General features: G+C 40.8%; 1 protein-coding gene across 1 annotated transcript in view; it reads right to left on the bottom strand.

Annotated features, from left to right (window-relative positions):
* Window positions 1–20,517, bottom strand: part of FARP2 (FERM, ARH/RhoGEF and pleckstrin domain protein 2) — a 92,971-nt gene that overhangs the window by 13,725 nt on the left and 58,729 nt on the right. The window contains exons 14-17 of the mRNA XM_056849619.1: window positions 7,732–7,895; window positions 4,856–4,945; window positions 2,280–2,413; window positions 1,461–1,542 (exon numbers count right to left, since the gene is read on the bottom strand). Of these exons, the coding sequence (XP_056705597.1) occupies window positions 1,461–1,542; window positions 2,280–2,413; window positions 4,856–4,945; window positions 7,732–7,895 (470 nt within the window). The remainder of the gene's footprint in view (window positions 1–1,460; window positions 1,543–2,279; window positions 2,414–4,855; window positions 4,946–7,731; window positions 7,896–20,517) is intronic.

Here is a 20,517-nt window from a genome sequence, read left to right as displayed (position 1 = left end):
CCTCCCGCTCGGGCCCTCCAGACCCACCCCGACCCCAGCGCCACCCCCTCCCGGGCCCTCCAGACCCACCCCAACCCCAGCGCCACCCTAGGGGGGGAGGGGGAAGAGCCCCTGAACCCCCTACTCACCGGGAGAGGCAGGAGGACGAGGCCCGCTGATCAGCTGGGGGTGACTGTGGCGGCGGGGCCCTGCCTGCGCGCAGGAAGGCCCTGCTGGCCGCTCCCAGGCCGCAGAGAAGGCGCGCAGGCTGGCGGCGGGGGCGGTGCCCTGCCTGCGTGCAGGAAGGCCCCGCTGGCTGCTCCCAGGCTGTAGGGAAGGCACGCGGGCCGGCGGCGGGGGTGGCGGCGGGGCCCTGCCTGCGCGCAGGAAGGCCCCGCTGGCCGCTCCTAGGCCGCAGGGAAGGCGCGTGGGCCAGCGGCAGCGGCGGCAAGTTCCCCCTCCCTCCCCCCTACCGTATTGACCTGCGTATAAGCCGGGTTGGGTTTGTTCAGCCCTTTTTTTGGGCTGAAAAACGCGGCTTATACGCGAGTATATACGGTACATATACTGGGCTGCAGGACATTTTTATTACAATGAATGTCTGAAGTTTGGTGATATCCGTCAAGAAAATGGTGCCTTTAAGCAGTCTCTTGTCAATTCAAACAATGGTTCAGGCTGAGGCCTAATAAAAACCATTGTCAAGCTGGCTGTTGTTTCAAAGAATGAAATATGGAGATGGGAGGTTATCTTCCATCTTGTAGCACAAAGATTTATGAATCAGGGGAAGGTGCTTGTTTAATTGGACCCTATACAGCTGCAGAGTATATGGTCTCAGGGCAACTGACCTGATTGGTTGGGTCACCTGGCAGCAACACTGGTGACTGATCAAGTTACATCATTGGATATGAATTTGATTGGTCAACTAGAATCAATGCCAACACAGGCTGTTGGGCTTATAGAAAAATTCTTCAGTTTAGTTTTTGCCCTTTGACTGGATTACATCTAACTTTGGGACAACTCTTGATTCTGGGTGGGCAAGGTTGGCCAAAGCACCTGTTCAGTTGGTATCAAATGGCAACATTCTGTGATTATATTAGAAACACTTGTGTGAAATTTTTCAGAAAGAAATTGTTGGCCTTTTGTGGTCTACATAGAAACACACCATCCTTACAATTACACAGTTTAACAAATTTTTAAAAAGTTACTAAAAGAAGAATTACAGACCCCTAATGAGAAAACAGGCGGGAAGGCAGCATGGTACAGCCCGATCTCGTCAGATCTCAGAAGCTAAGCAGGGTCAGCCCTGGTTAATATTTGGATGGGAGACCACCAAGGAATACCAGGGTTGCTATGCACAGGGGTCGCCATAAGTTGGCTGTGACTTGATGGCACACACACACACACACACACACACACAATGAGAAGACGTGTAGAATGGAAGGGGGGAAATGCATTGTTGAGTGTTGTTTGTATTTCCATACCTTCAGCATATGCATATTTTTAAGCATTAAATCACCAATCCGTTGATAATCTCCTTTTATGGGAGCATTTGAGCGGCCTTCCCTGTAATCAGAACAAAATATTATGGCTATGATTTAGTTCTGAGCCTTTGCTCTGCTCAGTTAAAAATGTTTCTTTAATAGTGGCAAATGAAATAAATTATGAAGAGTTTCCCAAAACCCAAAGGGTTGGATCCTATAAATCTGTTCTATTAATGTAAGAACTTTCCTCTCCCCACAACAGATGCCTTGTGAAGTAGGTGGGACTGAGAGAGTTCAGAGAGAGCTGTGACTAGCCCAAGGTCACCCAGCAGGCTTCATGTGTAGGAGTGGAGAAACCAACCCATTTCACCAGATTAGAGTCCACTGCTCTTAACCACTATACCACGCTGGCTCAAGTAAGTTGATCTCAGAAAAATTGTTTTGTTGAAGAATGTACAAATCAATAAGTTGCCACAAATATGCTCTAGGGACCAATCATCAGATTAAAACTGTAACTTCAGGAAAACACACCACTGTCTTCTTGATTTCATACTCCTCCTTGTTCACTTCCAGGTGAAGCTTGCCCTGCAAACAGAGCTCTTACATTCTCACTGGAACTTTTAGAACTACTGCATCTCAAAGTTGGGCCCCAGATCAACTCTAGTAGGAGCTTATGGGGCTGACTTCATGAAAAAAGCATTTGGCAAACATGCCACTAATATAAGTAAATATGTCCGGTATCAGAGAAAGGGACTTCATCAGGTACCAAGGAATTCCAAGAATTCCAATATTTACCTGCACAGTGCTGTTAATGCTTACCAAAGTGCTAGCCGCTGCTCCAGCTCTTTTAGAAAACCTCTGTGAAACTCATAAATAGGGTCTATGTTAGAGAAGAATAAGGTCATAAGGCCTTCAGGCATGGCATTCTCCTTGACGACTATACTGCGGAACCACTGCAAAAGAGAGAAAGAGCAGAAACAGGTGTTTGACTCCCTTTTTTGAGAATCTGGAAGGTGAGAAAAACTGAAGAACTCAGCAAAACATACAAGGACATTTCAAAAATATGAAGCCGATTCTTTGCCACTAGGCATATTCTTTAAATGAGACCTTTCTGCAAACATATTCCAAAACACAGCTAAGTTTAATGCAGCTGTACATGCATTACACTCCCACTCACAAAATCTCTGAAAAAGGGAACAATCAGGGTTCTCAAAATACGAAAATACTGCTGAAATATGGCAGTTTATTAATTCTGTTGCAGCAACTATTCAAATATCAACATGAACAAAACCAGTTAGACGCAAGAGTGGGGAATTTGGATCATGAGATGTTTCTGCTGCAACTATCACTACTGACCAGAAACCTTCGGTCATTTACATATTGAAGTTGTAAGAAAAAATACACTTTTATAATTTTTAAAATAAACCTCAGCAAGTATCGAACCCCCATTAGAGGGAAGAGCCTTGAATAGGGATCACGCAGGCATCATGTCTATTTTTTTAAATTTACTAAATTTGTTACCTGCTTTTTCAAAATTGGGGTCCATGATAACAAAACTTTAACAAAACAGTGTACAACAGATTTAAAAGTCCAGAATCTCATAGTTTGATAATAATAAACCCATTAAAACAATATTAAAACCACAAAATTCAGTATGCAAATATTGAAGAGATTAATTCTAATAGTCAGATGATATATGTAAAAAATCCATCAGCGACTGATATTAAGAACATTCTAGTAGTCAATTAAAAGTCATAGAGAATTTTTTTTAAAAATCACTCCTTAATGAAATGCCTTCAAAGAGCCAAATGAATTTCTCAGGACAGAAAATTTCAAAGTTCTGGGAGAAACCTCGCTGCATGTGGAGACCAACTGGATATCCTTGCAAAACAGAGCTTTGAACAGGGCCTCCACAGATGACTCCAGTGTATCTGGAGTCAAGTTAGGGCAGCCAAGTTCCCACCAAGGATGGGGGATCCCTCACTCCCCAGCTCCTGTTGATTGCTGGCATGGATGGTAGGGAGGGAGAAATTTAAATGTTCATTGGGCAACTGCGTGATATCATTTCAGGGGAAAACCCAGAAATGATATCATGCCATTGCCTGATGCCCCCTTTTCCCTCCTCCCATCTCCCACCAGTTGCCATGCCTGGCAACTCTGGTCTATATAGGAATAGATGCTCTCTGAAATAGACTGGGCCCAAGCCTGACTGGCCAAAGTAGGGTTGCCAACCTCCAGGAACTAGCTGGAGATTTCCTGCTATTACAACTGATCTCCAGCAGATAGAGGTCAGTTCACCTGGAGAAAACAGCTAATTTGGCAATTGGACTCTATGGCATTGAAGTCCTTCCCCTCCCCAAGCCCCGCCCTCCTCAGGCTCCACCCCAAACACCTCCTGCTGGTGGCAAAGAAGAACCTGGCAACCCTAGGCCAAAGCCAGAACCTTAAACTGGGCCCAGCTGTTTCACTATTGGTGCAATGTTGTGACGTCTGATCACACTAAATATGTCTGGCTGTGATATTGTAGTAGCTGAAGTATCTGTTGTAAGCCACGTTGTGTCACCATTAGGGGGGACTCTAGGGGAGCCCTGTCAGTATGATGGCATTATGTCACTTCCAAGGAAAACAAGGAAGTGATATCACATCTCTCTAGGAACTGCCAGAAACTCTGTTGTTTTAACATAGATTTTCCAGTGATTCCTACAGAGGTGTGACATCACTTCTGGGGTTTTCCTGAAAGTGACATAATGCCGTCATGCTCTGACAGCTATTTTTCCAATTTATTTACATTTTTCTCCTGCTAGCTGCTGGAGTGGCAGCAGGCAACAGGGGTGGGAGATTTCCTGCTCCCAGCAGGCAAATGGCAAGCCTTGTCTCCATTGGGCAGGGTATAAATAAATCCGGAAGTGATGACTTTTCTAGATAAATAGGTGCACGGACACACCAGCACAAATTCACCAAAAACAAACAAGAGGCTACAAGACAGAGGAAGAGAACAATAGTCATGAAAGGATGTGAGAGCTGGCTCATGCCAATAGAGATCAAGCTTAGTGGGTTGGACCTTAGAGCTCCCTTTTGCTGTGAGGTACCTTCTTTGTTGCAGCAAGACTCCTTTCTCCTCCATTGGAGCAAGACACCTCCCTTAGTGGAAGGGAGTTGTTGGATCCAACCTGGCATCTCTTTAAAGAATTAGATTACACTGAGGAGGGAAAAAAACTAGGAATGCAAACAGTGACAGAACACAGGTTGCACTGCAGACAGGATCCCCTCCTTGCATGGAACCCGCAGCAGATCACAGAGAAAAAAACAGCTGATTCTAACACAGCTTCATACAATATTGAAAACAACTCCCTTCAAAGGAAAAAAAGAGGACATAAAATGGTTAAATTACTTACTACCGTCAGGACTTCAAGGTCTTTTAAATAAGTTCGTTCGGTAGCAAGGATTTCTTTTGCAATGAAATATGCTTTGTCCACTGGATATCGCTGAAAGAAACAAGCAAATCCCAAATAAATGAAGCAGAAATGTTTCTTATTAACCATGAACTTGGTAAGTCTCCTTAAAACATCTAGATGGAGCAACACAGTAGACAGCTGAAATCATGTCCTTCTGCTGTGAATTGTTTTAAAGGTTCCTATTTTTAAAGGTCCTTTGAAATATGCAAACCGTATATATTCTTTTGAGAATCTATACCCTGAACCTGAGCAATGATAATGAGTTTCATTAAACCAAGATGGCATTCGACTAATTTTAGTTATTCTGTCTACTGCCAGTTTTAAGCTACTGATTTTAAATTAGTGGTTTTATGTATTTTATTTTGTTTTATTGCCAATTATACTGTAAGCTGCCTTGAATTCCTGTAAAGTTACAAAGGTGGCAAATAAACATTTTAAATAAGCAAACAATGAAACCAACCATATCTTGGTCATGCTCTAGGGCTGGTGGGTCACAACAATGGTGTCTGTCTTGATCAAGTTAACAGACACAGTAATAAATGTTCCTAGTTGTCCTAAACAGCAGATAGGAACGCACACTCCTATCCATATCTCAAGACTGAGGAGAATTACATTCTTACTCATACTATGCTATGCTAATAGGAATCATGTGGGCTGGATTGCATCCAATCACCATTTGTTGACCACTGCATGTAGGCTTCCTTATCCACCTAAGTGGCCAGGTGCAACACCTTGGCTGTCATATAGAGGATGGTGCCGAGTTGTTTTCTGTTGCCCCAGAAGGTTGGACCAGAACCAACGGGCTGAAATTAAAACAAAAGAGTTTCTTTTGAGGAAGAATTTTCTAACAGTTAGAGCGGATCCTCAGTGGAACAGGCTTTCTCGGGAGGTGGTAAGCGCTCCTTCCCTGGAGGTTTTTAAGCAGAGGCTAGATGGCCATCAGTCAGCAATGCTGATTCTATGACTTTAGGCAGATCATGAGAGGGAGGGCATCTTGGCCATCTTCTGGGCATGGAGTAGAGGTCACTGGGGGTGTGGGGAGGAGATAGTTGTGAATTTCCTGCATTGTGCAGAGGGTTGGACTAGATGAACCTGGTGGTCTCTTCCAATTCTATGATTCTATGAACCCAGCCTTCCACCTTCCCTCTACTGTGTGAGCACAAGAGAGGGAAAGGCCTCAGGAATGAATGATGCGATATCTTTACACAGTAACTGTTTCTCTGACAAGATTCCCTAGGCAGTGTAAGCCTATGCAGACGCACACTGCTCAAATCAGCGTGAATCTGCACAGGCTTATACTGCCTAGATAATTTCCGTTTCTTGGCCGCATTTAGCACGACGGAAACAGAAGCAAGAGAACTGGAAGCCACAAAGTGGCTTTTTAAATGTATGATATAACCTCAGATAAAGCACTAGACCACAGCTATGCATCTTACTGTAAGATTATCAATACACACACAAACCAATTATAGTTTCTTACGGTTGCGGAACAATCACAAAAAAGTCAGTCCTAAATATTCCTCTGTTTTGACAAGTGCAACAAACAGAACTGAAAACTTTCCCCAGGTGTACTTGAAATGTTGAGGTGATGCCGGGGTGGGGGGGGTGGGGGGAGAGAGAGACTCTTAGTTGGAAGGGTAATTCACCTTTTGCTTTGCTGTATCATTTCAGGACTCTGTGTTTTGTTCTATATGGTTTCACCATTCATCAGGGTTTCCGAATGGGTAAAACTTGCCCAAGGCTTGAGCTGAACTTCCTGGATTAAAGAGACAATTCCCCACCAACCCCCTCAAGAAAGGTGCTGTGAAAAGATGAGAAGCGGTTCTTGGAAAGGGATGCAGAGTGTATCTTCAGACCTGCAAGTCCAGTACCCGAGGGTTATAACAAAAGGCTAAGGCTTCTTATGTTTGCTTTAATATAACATTAAAGCAAATAAAACATTATATCTGATGTTTTAGTAGTTGCACCTGTTCCCCTTAAGATAGGAACACAGATGTCTTCCAGAAAAATGAAGACCTTTAATAAATACCTGACCAGAACGGAAACTGGCAGAACAAAGAGGACCTGCTCTTTTTAGCAGTATAAGCTACTTACAAAATACTGTGCATTTAGGCAGCTGTTTTACACCTATATATCAGCCAACACATAGATATAATGTAAGAAACTAGGCAATATAATTAGCTCTAAAATGTTACTGAATATACTATTGACCAATAAGAATGCCCGTCTATTGCAGAAAGATTGCTTTTACCCTTCCCTTTTTTCCTTTCTATACCCCATACTTACAATAAAATCTTTTTGGGGGGAAATACTGTGCATTTATTTTACTACAAATACAGATTTGACAAAGCCATGTAGCAATGCTGTGTGAAGCAGTCTTAAGAGAGCATCCTTTACAGCAGGGCCATAAGAAGGTTTCATTATAAGTATGAATTATAATGAAACCTCCTTGCCCAACTGTGGTAAGGCGGGGCGGAACAATGGTAAGGAGGGGTGGATTCAGCACAGAAGAGAGCCAGCGTGGTATAGTGGTTAAGAGTGGCGGGACTCTAATCTGGAGAACTGGATTCGATTCCCTACTCTTCCACACAATGCCTACTGGGTGACTTTGAGCCAGTCACAGTTCTCTCAGAACACTCTCAGCCCATGCAGAGGCAGACAATGGCAAACCACTTCCGAATCTGTTGCCTTGAAAACCCTATGGGGTCACCATAAGTTGGCTGCCACTTGACGGCACTTCGCACATACATTCAGCACAGAAACTGAAGATCACATCATGAGCAGGGTCAACAATCTCCTCCTTCTTCCTGCCTTACCTTGTGTCTTGCTTCCTCCTCCTCCTCTGCCCTGGGGCCACCAGCATCACTCAGAACAGGGCTCAGAAGAGGAGATGAGCCTTGGCCAGCTGTGTTCATATTCACATGAAATGGAGGGTTCAAGGTTATTGGGTTTTTTGTTGTGAAAGGTGAAAGCTGAGGGCCTAAGTATCACATTAAAAAGGAAGGGTGGGAAAGAGAAAGATTCACTTTTAGTATTACTGCAGCTATATAGCAAATCCACATGTGCACTTGCAAAGAAAGTAGTCCTCACAAAGAGCTATGTTTTACTGGATCTCAAAAACAAGAAAGGAGTTAACGATTTTTGAACAAATGAAAGGTGTAGAAATTACCCCGCAAAATCCCTGTACCACATGGAAATGCATCAGGACCTCAACATAATGCTTTGGTAGTTAAAGTTTTATCATTTGTCTTATCCCTTTTCAGAAGATATAGGTTAGAATACTCTTGAATATAAAGTAGGAAGACATGAATGGGAAAGTTTTTCGAATTCAGAGAACAGCTGACTTCAGGAAGAGGAAATATGCTCAAAAATCAGAGACCACAGAATGCTTTCCCTTCCCAACTCTAAAAGTGTTTAAAAGAATTTTGTGCTCAACCATCCACCCTACATACAATTTTTTCTTTGCCTTGAAATCACACTGCATCATTAATCGGGCGGAGAAAGTTCTCTCATCTGTCAAGTAGTGTTCAGGGTGTGTCTGGATGGGCCACAGAAACCAGATAATTGTCATGTAGCAAGCATCTCTCAGCAGGAGGTGGGGAAACTGACAGACAATGTTTTAGCATTATTATAGTTTCCAAGCTAAGAGAAATGTTCCAGTTCTCCTAACCTACCCTCTGTAACAAGCAAAAACAATTACAAAGTTAAACAAACAAGAGCCATTCTATTGATAGGAGAACAAAACTCAAGTCCCTAGAGACCAATTTCCCCGCACAATATAAGCTTTTGAGTGTCAAAGCTCACTTTGTCAGATACAAATAGAATGACAGAAGGTCTCTCACCTTTAACAAGTTGAGCAACTAATTCCTGGAGCCCTGCTTTTGCAGGCAGAGTGTGTTCTGGTTCATATATGGGGAACAGAAATTACAGGAGCCATGCTCACATGTCACAGTGAATGCATATACACTTTGCACATACGTGCATACCTTTTTTTGTGTGAGAAAGGACCAATGCACATTCACTTTACAAAGAACAGAACAGATTTTTATTGCGGCATTGCCATTCTAAGAATACTTGATAAAATTGTCTAATCACTTTACAAATAAAACTGGGGACCAGAACCTGGGTACATGTGGAGTTTAAATCACACATTCAGCTGTACATGTGTTGAATGTAACATGAAAATTACTCAAGGTGTATATAAAGAAAAATCAAGCGTACAAGGTACACAGATTGTACATGTGTTTACTATAACTTGTGAACAGGGCTAGAATGCCTTGTGCAAGCAGGGAATCAGCAGCACAGCGTCGCTTGCACACTGGACCAGATGGCCACAAGCCTCCACACAGGCTGTTAAATCTCATTGTCCATTTCCAAACAGAATACCTGCACTTTAGAAGGTTCTTGAATTCCTCCCCCCTCCCAAAGTACATCTCATTCATTTCCATGGTAAAGCAGTTTGCAGAGACCAACACTCTCTGCAGTGACAACGCAAAATGCTCCCACAGATCTATGGCCACTCCCACTCCAAATTCCATTCTATGTAGTCTCTGCAAAACAGCATTAACCTTTGTGCTCGGTCCAACATTTATTCTTGCAAGCAGCCTATTTACAACACTTTTTTAAAATTCATGAAGGCAGGATGAAAATGGGGAGGCAATACGAAAGGGAGAGGAAGCTGAAGTGCATGTGTTCACACTGACTAACTTGGGAAGCTAAACACTGTTACACTTAGTCACCTGGAAGAGATTCAGAACATCAGGGATGAAGTTAACTGGCCAGTTAACTATTAACATCCTTCGGCCAAACTGCTACGTAGTGTTTCAGCTCATGCAGTTTTTCCTCGTTCCAACTTCTTAGTAAATTCCACAGCGCAAGAATTTATTGGCATTTGTTCCTTGCAAGGAAAGGAGTTTATGGAAACCTTGCTTTAATGTACAAGTTTAATACAAAGAAACGGAATCAATGTTTGTAAAATGAATACCACTTGTGCAACTGCTATTGCAATGGTCTATATTTTCCTTTTTAATAGAGAATTAATTTCTCCTCATGACTAGGAACAACGCACCATGGAGATGCTGTCTGGAATTTGAAAGGCAAGGTTGTATTTTCTTTGTGTGGCCATGGGAAACATTGTGGTTGGAGAATCTCCCCCTCCAGCATGTACATTAGCAAAAGATGCTTTGCTGCTGAAAACTGTAGTACTCATCGACCCTTTACTGAGGTTCTGTTGTTGTTTAAAAAAAACAACACCAGGTATACCAAGTTAGGATGCTGCACTCTTTCTCTTTTTATTTAAGTAAGTAAAAACATTTGTATCCCACCTCTCTGCCCAGTTAAGGCCCTCAAGGCAGCAGTTAAAAAGATGCAAGTAAAATGCAAGTAAAACAAACAAGAAACAGGGTCAATCAGAAAATGCCAGATGAAAGAGTCTTCACCTGCAGGCGGATGACAATGATAGAGGGGAACAGATGAATCTCCCTGGGGAGTGAATTCCAGAGTTTTGGTACCAAGAAGTCCCCTCTCTTGGTTACCACCAGTCTAGCCTCAGATTATGGGGGCACTTGAAGCACAACTCCTGATTGTGTAGGTTCATATAGAAGTATGTAGTACTTAAGGTAGGCAGATTCCAGGCCATACGGGGCTTCAAAGGTCAATTAGCAACTTGAATGGGTCCAGAAGGAAACTGGAAACCAGTGCAAATGGATCAATGGAGTTAAGGCGGGTGGATACCAACTTCTTTTAGCCCCATTCTCATCTTTCAAACAATTGTGGAAATGCCATGGATTTAACAAAAATTGAAATTGTTATGATAGTTCATTCAAATCAACAAGAGCAACACTTGTCTAGATTAAAATGTTTCTTCTCAACATCAGTGAGCTACTGTAAGATACCACATGCCCAAGGAGAAACAGAAACTGATGTAAGATGATGGAACTTAATGAGGAAACCACCTCTGTAGTTTTCAAAGGACTGATATCCCTTTCTAGACAGAGGGGGACAAATGAAATGTGTGTTTGGAGTCTCGACTAAAAGCCACAGATACGAAGGTGTAATGGAAGCTTAAGAAACCAGTGTCTGGTTCTCAGACTTCCATCCTATTTCACAGTTTGCTGCGACTCTTTTTTCTGTCTGAAGAGCAAAGATCCCCAGAGCATGTGAAAATTGCATTTCCTTTGCTTCTAAATCAAGCTCCTGTGCTTTCACAGAGAGAGGGGATTGCACTTCAAAGTCAGAATTTCATGTCACTATGCATCTATGGCACTTTTTGTTATGAACATTATTTATATGTCATATAGCTTTAATAAGTCATTTTACAAATGCACCTGTTAACAAGTAAGAAGTAACGAAGAACCAAGTCTATTCTGATAAGAGTTAAACCTCTATAAGCATTTCCTCATTAAAATACTTGGTAGTTCTAAGTTAATGCTTCTCTCCAAAGGAAATTTTTATCAGTACCACAAATTAACAGCCTCGCTTTCTTACGTTAATTCAGGTTACAAGGGTGTTTAGAAAATGTGTCTTTATAATATTTTTAATTTTTCATACTGGTGTCTTCAAATGTTGATCTGTGTATGTACAAGCATAAACTCTTCAAATGGCTTGCTTTCATCATTTTTCATTAGACTCAGAGGGGGAAAACTGATGAACTGGCAATTTGTAGAAATACATTAAAAGATGCAGCAAAGCAGGTTTTGACTTCAAACAATACTTTGCACCCTTCAGGGTTGCCATTAGTGAATATGCAGCTAGACACTATGATGACATTTCACCACAGGGCCAACTCTGAACCTACTTAAGTTCAGAGAACAGTATGAAGATAAAGATATCTGAAAAGGATGCAGAGCTTAGCACAAGCCGTTCATTGTGAAAATTCTGCCCTATATAGAACGGAAACATGGACATTAGACAAAGACTCAATTTTTAAAATGACGAATGATTTTAAAAGATTAGACAAGTCCCCTTAATGTCCCTCTGTTGTGATTCCATAAAATGATGCTCCCGCAATCACTAGTTCCTTCTGAAAACAGAAGGCTATGTAGCTGTTTACTGTATATGTACAATCTCTTCTTTCAAAAAGAAATGTGATAGCTTCTCAGAAAAAGAAACAAAAAACAGCAAGAACAAGCATTCCGAACCCACACATGGCCTAATACCAAAAAAAAACCAAAAAAAAAAACAAAACCAAGTTGCAGATATGAACAACTTCCTGCAGAATAACTTAAGACGTCTGCCTTACATGAAACATTTTAACACACTATTTTGAGGAGGAATCTATTTTCCATTTCGCCCATTTTTAACACAAATCAGGAGTTTTGCAAAGATATGATTCTACCAGAGCACCAATCGGTTGTGAGATTTTCAGTTTTCTTGGGTTGTGTGTGTGTGTGCTTGTGGCAACTTAATACCTGTTTCACACTTTTAGCACAGAATGTTTCCATGTGGAGCTTTTGCTCCAGTTTGGCATCCAAACTGTAGCCGGCGGGGGTGGGGTGGGGAGGCACATGCACCCTAATCTCCTGTCTACTCTCTGGGTTTCCCCCTGCTTTGCAGTGTTCTCTGTCAAACATGGCTTGATAAATCACTTTGGAAAGAGAGCAAACTATATTTGCACACCATGTGGACAGGAAGGTAGAAGAAGAGTTGGTTTTTATATGCCGACTTTCTCTACCACTTAAAGGAGACTCCCAGAATTCCCAACTTTCATTTTTAAAAGACGTTTCTAACTTTCTTCATTGCAGTATTATAAGGGAGAAGGGAATGTCTGCAACAAAAAGGGCTAGATACTTTAAAAAAAATGAAAGGTAGAAATTCAGAGGAAACTAGTTGATCGTTGCAGCAGGTCATTATAATGCTATAGCAACTATTGATTTAGAAATACCCTGAAAAAATCCCTAGTGTGTGTGTGTGTGTGTGGGGGAGGGTGCCATGGGGGGCTGAGGTAAGGAAAGTACAGGAAAAACTGTTGTATGGGTTCTCTGTTGCCACTGTAGATGCCTCTGCATTCATAGTAGAAATGAGAGCTACATGGAGAATAGTTGCTGTGTAGATGCAGCCATCCTTTTCAAGATCTTTTTTTGAATCCTAATGCAGGCTAGCCTGATCTCGTCAGATCTCAGAAGCTAAGCAGGGTCAGCCCTGGTTAGTATTGGGATGGGAGATCACCAAGGAATACCAGGGTTGCTGTGCAGAGGAAGGCACTGGCAAACCACCTCTGTTAGTCTGTTGCCATGAAAACCCCAAAAGGGGTCGCCATAAGCCGGCTGCGACTTGACAGCACTTTACACACACACACAATGCAAAACCATGTTATTTTAGAACAGTGCATATTTCTGATACTCCAGTTCATATATAGCACTCAATTTTCTAAAACCATTCAATGGATAAATCAGTACTAGCTCACATCTTCTAAAGTGATTGCAACAGGAAGTCATTGTGACCTTAACCAACCTGAGTCCATGAACTCCAGCTTTTCATCACATGTGTGTGTGCATGAGAAAGAAGGAGACAGAGTAGCATTGATTCAGAAATCTGCTATTTTGGGCATCTTTTCAGTTTCTTAATGGGTACCAAAATTTTGCCTGAATCATAACTATAGAACCTTACCAAATACTGGTATAATATTGAGTCATAAGTCTCTTGATTCCAACCTAGTTCAACCATGAACTTAACTTCATGTCTTTATGCAAGGCACTCTCTCTCAGCTTCAGCACCCATCTGTAAGACATTAGTGGCCTACTTTTATGTAACTTTACAAAGGATGACTATATTATGTAATAGGCTTTGAGATCACTTTAAGAACTATGTAGACACCAATCATCATTGTTCACGTGACTGAACACAGGCATTTGGATTCAATAACTTAAAACAGTACATTTTCTAAGAAGCCCATCTATCAGTCACAACAAAACTCAAATTTCAACTGTAAAGCTTAACCTACACATAGAAAAAGTTCAACCAAAACTTTAATATGGTACCAAGGGTTGTAAGAAATCTCAAGTTTTAAAGTTTGAGGAGCTTACAAAAAAGAGGTAACAGGCTCTGCTCAAGTAAGCATCGAGCCCCTTCCTCTAAAAGAAGGGCCCATGCTTAGCTAAGTCGAATGCCAGGATTTACCCTATAATTTAAATTTATCCTCTTAATTTAAAGGGTCTAAAATGATTAGGTCTAACATTATTGCACCCTAAGGTGTGCACACACAAGAACATTACAGTCAAGATTTCCTCCCACATCACCTGCAACCTTACTGTAAAAACTAATCCAGAACTTACTGCCTATTTCTAGAACTACATTCGCTTCATGTAAATATCACAGCCTCTTGCTACCAGAGTGCCTGGTCTTTATCATGAAAGGAAATTCATAGCTTATCTCATGCTCCTTCTCTATGATCGCTATACAAGGAATAAGAAAAACATAACACCAAAAAGGGAATCAGTGATAGCAAAAAACTTTGACACACAAGTGAACTGCGTAATTCTAATGATCACATAGATACCCCAAAGTTGAGAGGAAGTGAAAAACCCAGGCTTTGTGCTTACATTCTTTAGCAAAAATATTGAAACAGTAATCTCACATTCTTCTGAGTTTCTCACTTAAGTGGTACGTGTCAACACACTTTCGGGAACGGAAATAACGTAGTGTGCATAAAAATATTAAGGGACATATCTACTTACCTGTAATGACAGAACTTCAAGAGCCAGTTCAGTGCATTCATATTCAAAGAACACAGCTCTTCAGTATGGTGCCACAGTATCAAAAGCTATTATATCAAAAGCATACAGAAAAAGGTCCTTAAAGTAGAGGACATCAAGACTGCAAAACGCTTTTGAAGGCAATTTTACATTATAAAGGGATAACTGTGGGCATTTCTGCACAGGTATTTGCTCTAAGTTCAATGCTGTTGGGAAGTGCACTTTTTTCCTGCTTCCCCACGGCATCGTGGTGCATTTGTGTGTTCTCCCATGGTTTCCCTGGCTTTGTTCCTATCATTCTCAAACTTGCTTTACTTCAAAGCATTGGGCAAGATCACAGCAAAGCCTGGGTGGCTGCCACATGGTGGAAAAGTTCAGATTTGCATGGTCCTGCCCACACAGCACCTGTAGGAGCCATTTCCTCTCCACACTGCAAGGTTTCCCCCCACTTTTTAAATTGGTGATTTAATAGCATTATAGCGATATACCATTATACCACAACAGCCATCAGGTTCTCTAACAGCACAGTCCTAAGGGGGGGGGGTAGTTGCACTGTGGCCAAGGACAGCACAGCCACAGCACAGCTGAGCTGCCTCCTGAACACCTTGTTGTGCCGTGGCCAGCAAGCCGAAAAGGAATGCTCCCCCAACCCCCATGAAACTGCTGCACACAGTTCCACGGGCTGTGCCATCATTTTTGCTGGCATAAATTTGTGCCAGCACGAGCCCCTGCACTGGAGGTGCGCTGCTGCCACAGCTGCGCCAACACCCATGCGTGGCACTGCTGCGTCACTCCCCGGTGCCGGTGTAAGTGGTCCAGCACTGGTGTAAATGCCCCTTTTGCCAGTGCAAGTGGCATTTATGCAGGCGCCGGGGTCACACTGCCTCCTAAGTGCTTTTGCACCCCCCCATGATTACACCGTAAATTCTCAGCTTTCATTTAAAACAAAAAGTAAGTCTCTAATTCCTTTCCTTATAGATATATATGAAAAAAGTGTGTTTCTGCAACAAAATAGGCTAGTGGCTTATTTTTCTTTTTAAATGAAAGCTGGGAACTCAAAAAACCTGATGCATATTTTAGTGTAATGGTATATCACTATACTACTATTAAGTCACCAATTAAAAAAAACAAAAACCCTGCTGTGTGAAGGCCCTGTTACCGCTGTACTGTATTAGCAGCCGCAGCAGCAACAGGAAATCTACAGAAGCCTGTTCCCATGTGGGAAACACCTATATGTCTTTCAGTTCCCTGTGTACCCTAAAACAGAGAATGTTCTTGATAATATGGATATAATAGGTATTAAGTATGTGTAATTGTATCACCAGAAAGTACATTAAGTTATTTAATCACAGAGCTTCAACCAAGTGAGTCAATATACTGTTCCTTTTAAAAATGTCATTTAACCAGATAGGACAAACTACACTCTTCAACACCAAAAGAGTCAGCCATATTAGTAAGTATGGATATTTGGTGACAGAGTTTTTACTGAAAGATAAAATGGACAACTGCATATGACAATTCACACTGTTATTCTACAGTTTCCTGAATGTTTCATTGAAATAAAAAATAAGAAAAAAATCTATTTAATTCAATATATATGGATAGCGAATTCTATTAAATGGGTTAAGAACCTGATTACAGTTCTTGAACATAATTAACACTTGGGGAAAAACTATGTCCAAATAACTAGATTGTTTCTTTATCAACTGACCTGCCATTTAAAACATTTTTGCTGGCGAGTACATGTTAATGTAGGATGGAGTTTTATGATGTATGATTATTATTGCGCTACCAGGACCCAGGTGGCTACCAGGACCCAGAATGTTAAAAAACATTCAATGGCCTCAAATAGAGAACTTTACTAGGTACCAAAGGTTGACAGGCCCTTCAACTTACATGGAAAATTCTCAGTAGGCTACTAATGACCAGGAGCAAACAAAATCAAGTCACCCATTGGCATTGTTGCTGTTTCCCTTGCAACCCTGCCAACACTACAATGGTCCACTTGGCTCAACTTGTTCAAAGGCTGTTTTAACAACCCAATCAACCCCTGCAAACACTTTGCAGTGTTTCAGTCAACCACAAACCCAATCAACAGCGAACACTTTGTTCACGTGTCTCTTATACTGCATATTTATGTAAACAGTATGCACTTTTTATTTTTGAAAAATCTGCTAATTATGGAAATGTGAAGATAATGTTTAGATATTCATTCACTGGATATCCATTCATTGGATATTCATTACATGAAAGACTCCAAAGGCTTAGCTTTTTCATGACCATTCATTTGTTTTTTCCAAGATCAACTGATTGCTTGAATCCAAACTACTGTGTCCCCTGATGAAAGCATTGCCACCCACGCAATACAATTTCCACATCTCTCCCTCAAAATTCACTCCATGGGTGGAAATCCTTGTGCCTGTGGAAACGCTAGCCTAAATCCAAGCCATTGTTTTACTGTTATTTTATTATAAAAATTAGCCTCCACAGTAATATGTCATCATGTAGCCAGATTTGTCTGGTTGGTAATGTCATTGAGGACAAACAAACCTGATTCAGATTTCAAAATAAAAAGGTAATAAGATAGCAGGTAATTGAGGCCACAGGGGAGTGCTGCTGCTACAGCCTGAATAAGGGGGGGGGGGTTTAAGATGCCTGTATTTGTGTCTAGAAATCTTCTCTTTGGACTATTTCTACATTAAAAAACAAATAAAACACACACACACAAAATCACACTGAAAAGGCCAATGACACCCAAAGAGGGAAGGCAGTTTTTAGCTGGGGGGGGGGGGGAGGTACTACTCCCATTTCAGTTGAGTCATAGTAATTTTAAGACATCTTTACACTTACCTGTATATTTCCACATGAAAGTATAACTTCTTTTACTTATAAAGGTAGCATTCCAGAGAAAGCAGTAATTCCTCCTGCTTGTTTGTACTTTTTCCTTGCACACCTTCATTTATTTTAATTCAATCTAAAAAAAAGCTTAAGTATGATACATCATATAAAATTATTCAAGCTTCAAGAACAGAGTTCTCTTTTAGAAAGCTTGGTAGTTCTCTAGCCTGCAGTGTGAAATACACTGGGTTGGATTCAAAATCCTTCTCATGGAATAACACTTTTCGATCCAACCATCTATCCTGCTTATAGTCTGGTTCTTAAAACATTACTGTGTTTGTCATAATTCAGCACCACATGTAAACTAGCAACCAACACTAAAATATTTGTAATACTGTAACACAGATTAGGCAGAATCAATTAAAAAAGCAAGACATTTTCTTCGCTGATCCTATGGATTTGTTCTGCTAGTGGAAGAACTCTTGTGTTAAGTGAAGGAACCTTGGGCTGGAGGAAGGTTAGTGGAACAAACCCATAGGATCCAACCCCGAAAATTATGCCCTATGTTTCAGTATTATGGTCTGAATTGCAAAGCCAAAAACAAAACAAAACAAAAAAAACAGGTATGACCAAAAGTTTCAAAAATGTTTTTGATGTATTTATTTTAAAAAATGAATTATTTATTAATATTTTTGATGTATCTATATTAATTGCATTTTTATCCTGCTCTTCTTCTAAGGTGCTCAGGAAGACATACACAGTTCTTGCCTCATTCATTTTATCCTCCCAATATTCCTGCAAGGTGGGCTAAGGCTGAAAGAGCTAGTAACTGGCCCAAGATCACACAGTGGACTTCATGGCTGATGGGGACCTGGAGTCTCACCAGCCCTAATCTGATGAGCTAAAAGTTACATCGCTGGGTCCATATTTCCAATTCCAGGGTTTTACTAGAAACAAACAGACTGAACTGAGTGCATCTTACAAAGCAAACAAAATCTTTTAAAATACAAACAAAAACAAAGCTGTAATAACGGAAAAACAAAAAAGAGTAACTTCATATAATATTATAAAAACATTGAAATCCAGTAATCCTTATTGGTGTAACCAAGTTCACTTGACTATTTAACTTTTTTGTGACCTATCATCTAATCCAGGGGTCAGCAACCTGTTACACAATTAAAGAGCTAAACTATGTCAAACTTAAGAGAACGATATCAATAAAGATCCCATCTAAAAAAGCCCATTTGTATAACTGATTTATATAATTTAACATTACTGATATGTTAATAATCCACAGTTTCTGCAGCTCAAAAACTGTTGGTTGTGAGTCCTTTATTAGGAAGTGGCACACATGACATCTCACAGTAAGCGCATAAATATACACAGGAGTGCCTTGTGTGACAGTTTTAGTGTACTGGCATAAATCTGTGCAAGGGTTTCCAATGGGTTCACCTCCATGATTTCCTTTTCTGTAAAGCATCTCTAACAGCCCACTCCTGAAAGGGGGTGGGGTTAGATGGCAGCACAGTCACGTGCACCTTCTGTCAGCGCAGCAAGTCCAAAAATGAATTTAAAATTATTTTTAGCCAAAAACTCCTTTGCAAGCATACCCCAATGCCTACAAAATGGCGCATTTTGAGGCTGAAACGGAATTAGGAAACTGCCTAAAGGCAGGTCTTCCCCCAGGAACTTCCCAGGTATGCCTCCCAGGATGCCAGCGCAACCATTTGTGCCGGACATACACCACCAGGGAGGTGTCAGGTGCGGGTGCAAGAGGCTCACACTGCTGCGTGGTGCGCCGGGGCCAGTGTGAGTTGCCCTGTGCAAGTGGCATGTATGCCAGCGTAGTGGTCACGCCGGTTCCTATGTGGCTCCACCCCCTTTCAGGAATGGGCTGCCCAAAGCCCTTTGCCTGCCACTCCTTTCACTTACTGGTGCTTTAGCATCCCACTACCCCTCCAGTATACCTGAACTTGAAGATTTAATTTTCTTTTTTAAGGAACCATATTTGGTTTCATACTGAACCACATTTGACTCTAGAGCTACAGGTTGCAGACCTTTGACCTAACCTGTATCTGCATGAATAAAGTCAACTAGGTTTTTACTTGTGTATATGCACAGTAATAACAGAATGCTTAACCTGAAAAGATCATGACCATAGCTGTTTTTTTCCTTAAAGAGCAGTCAAAGAGAAAACTGGTTAAAAAATTCTCAGTTATATTCTATGACAACTTAAGTGGTTGGAATAAAAACAGCTACTCCTCTAATTGTTAAACAGCTAATCATGAAAAAGCAGCCTAACAGAACCAATAGCAGTGATGGAGGGGTTGTCTACAAACAAGAAAAATAAAAGCTAAGCGCATATATTTTTGTTCATATCAAATACTTCCTCGTTTTATTGTATAAACAACTTTAATACTCAAAATTAGTACAAATGTGAAGATATCAATAATTTCAACAGAAAACAAAAATATATAAAACAACTAATTGTAACATTTAATGTATTAAAACGATTTATGATCAAAAAGATGCATGAGAAATTCCAGCTTCTAGATATGTGGTTATTTCCTGAATATATCAGCACCAGTTTTGATAATATATCAGCTGAATATATCAGCACCAGCCAATACCAAGGCACAAGTCATCAGGACTAACTTGGAAAGTATATGTCCAATAAGATCTGAAGGTAATCTTCTGCAGTACATGAATACAGAGAATCCATATTTTTGGAGATGTGCCCAACATAACTGAAGCTATGATTACACAATCAATATGGCAAATTTACAAAATGTAAATTAAGATATCCACTACATCTGTTTGAATTATCAATGAACCACATTGAAAATGTAGGGAATGTTTTTCATTAAGTGGATGAATCCTCTAATATTCCACAAATAAAAGTGATCAACTTAATCTACAGTTTAAGATAAGCAAAGAACTATAAAAAAATCACATTATGCACACTGAATAAATTATTTGCAGCATTTGGGGATTATGTTAAAGAGGGAGTAACATGGGAATTAGCATTATAACCTACGCTTTAAAAGTCTGAAACCTTAAAATTTGCAAAAT

The sequence above is a fragment of the Euleptes europaea genome, chromosome 5 (assembly GCF_029931775.1).
Source record: "Euleptes europaea isolate rEulEur1 chromosome 5, rEulEur1.hap1, whole genome shotgun sequence".
In the NCBI taxonomy this organism is placed as follows: domain Eukaryota; kingdom Metazoa; phylum Chordata; class Lepidosauria; order Squamata; family Sphaerodactylidae; genus Euleptes; species Euleptes europaea.
This window is presented reverse-complemented; position numbering and strand designations above follow the sequence as displayed.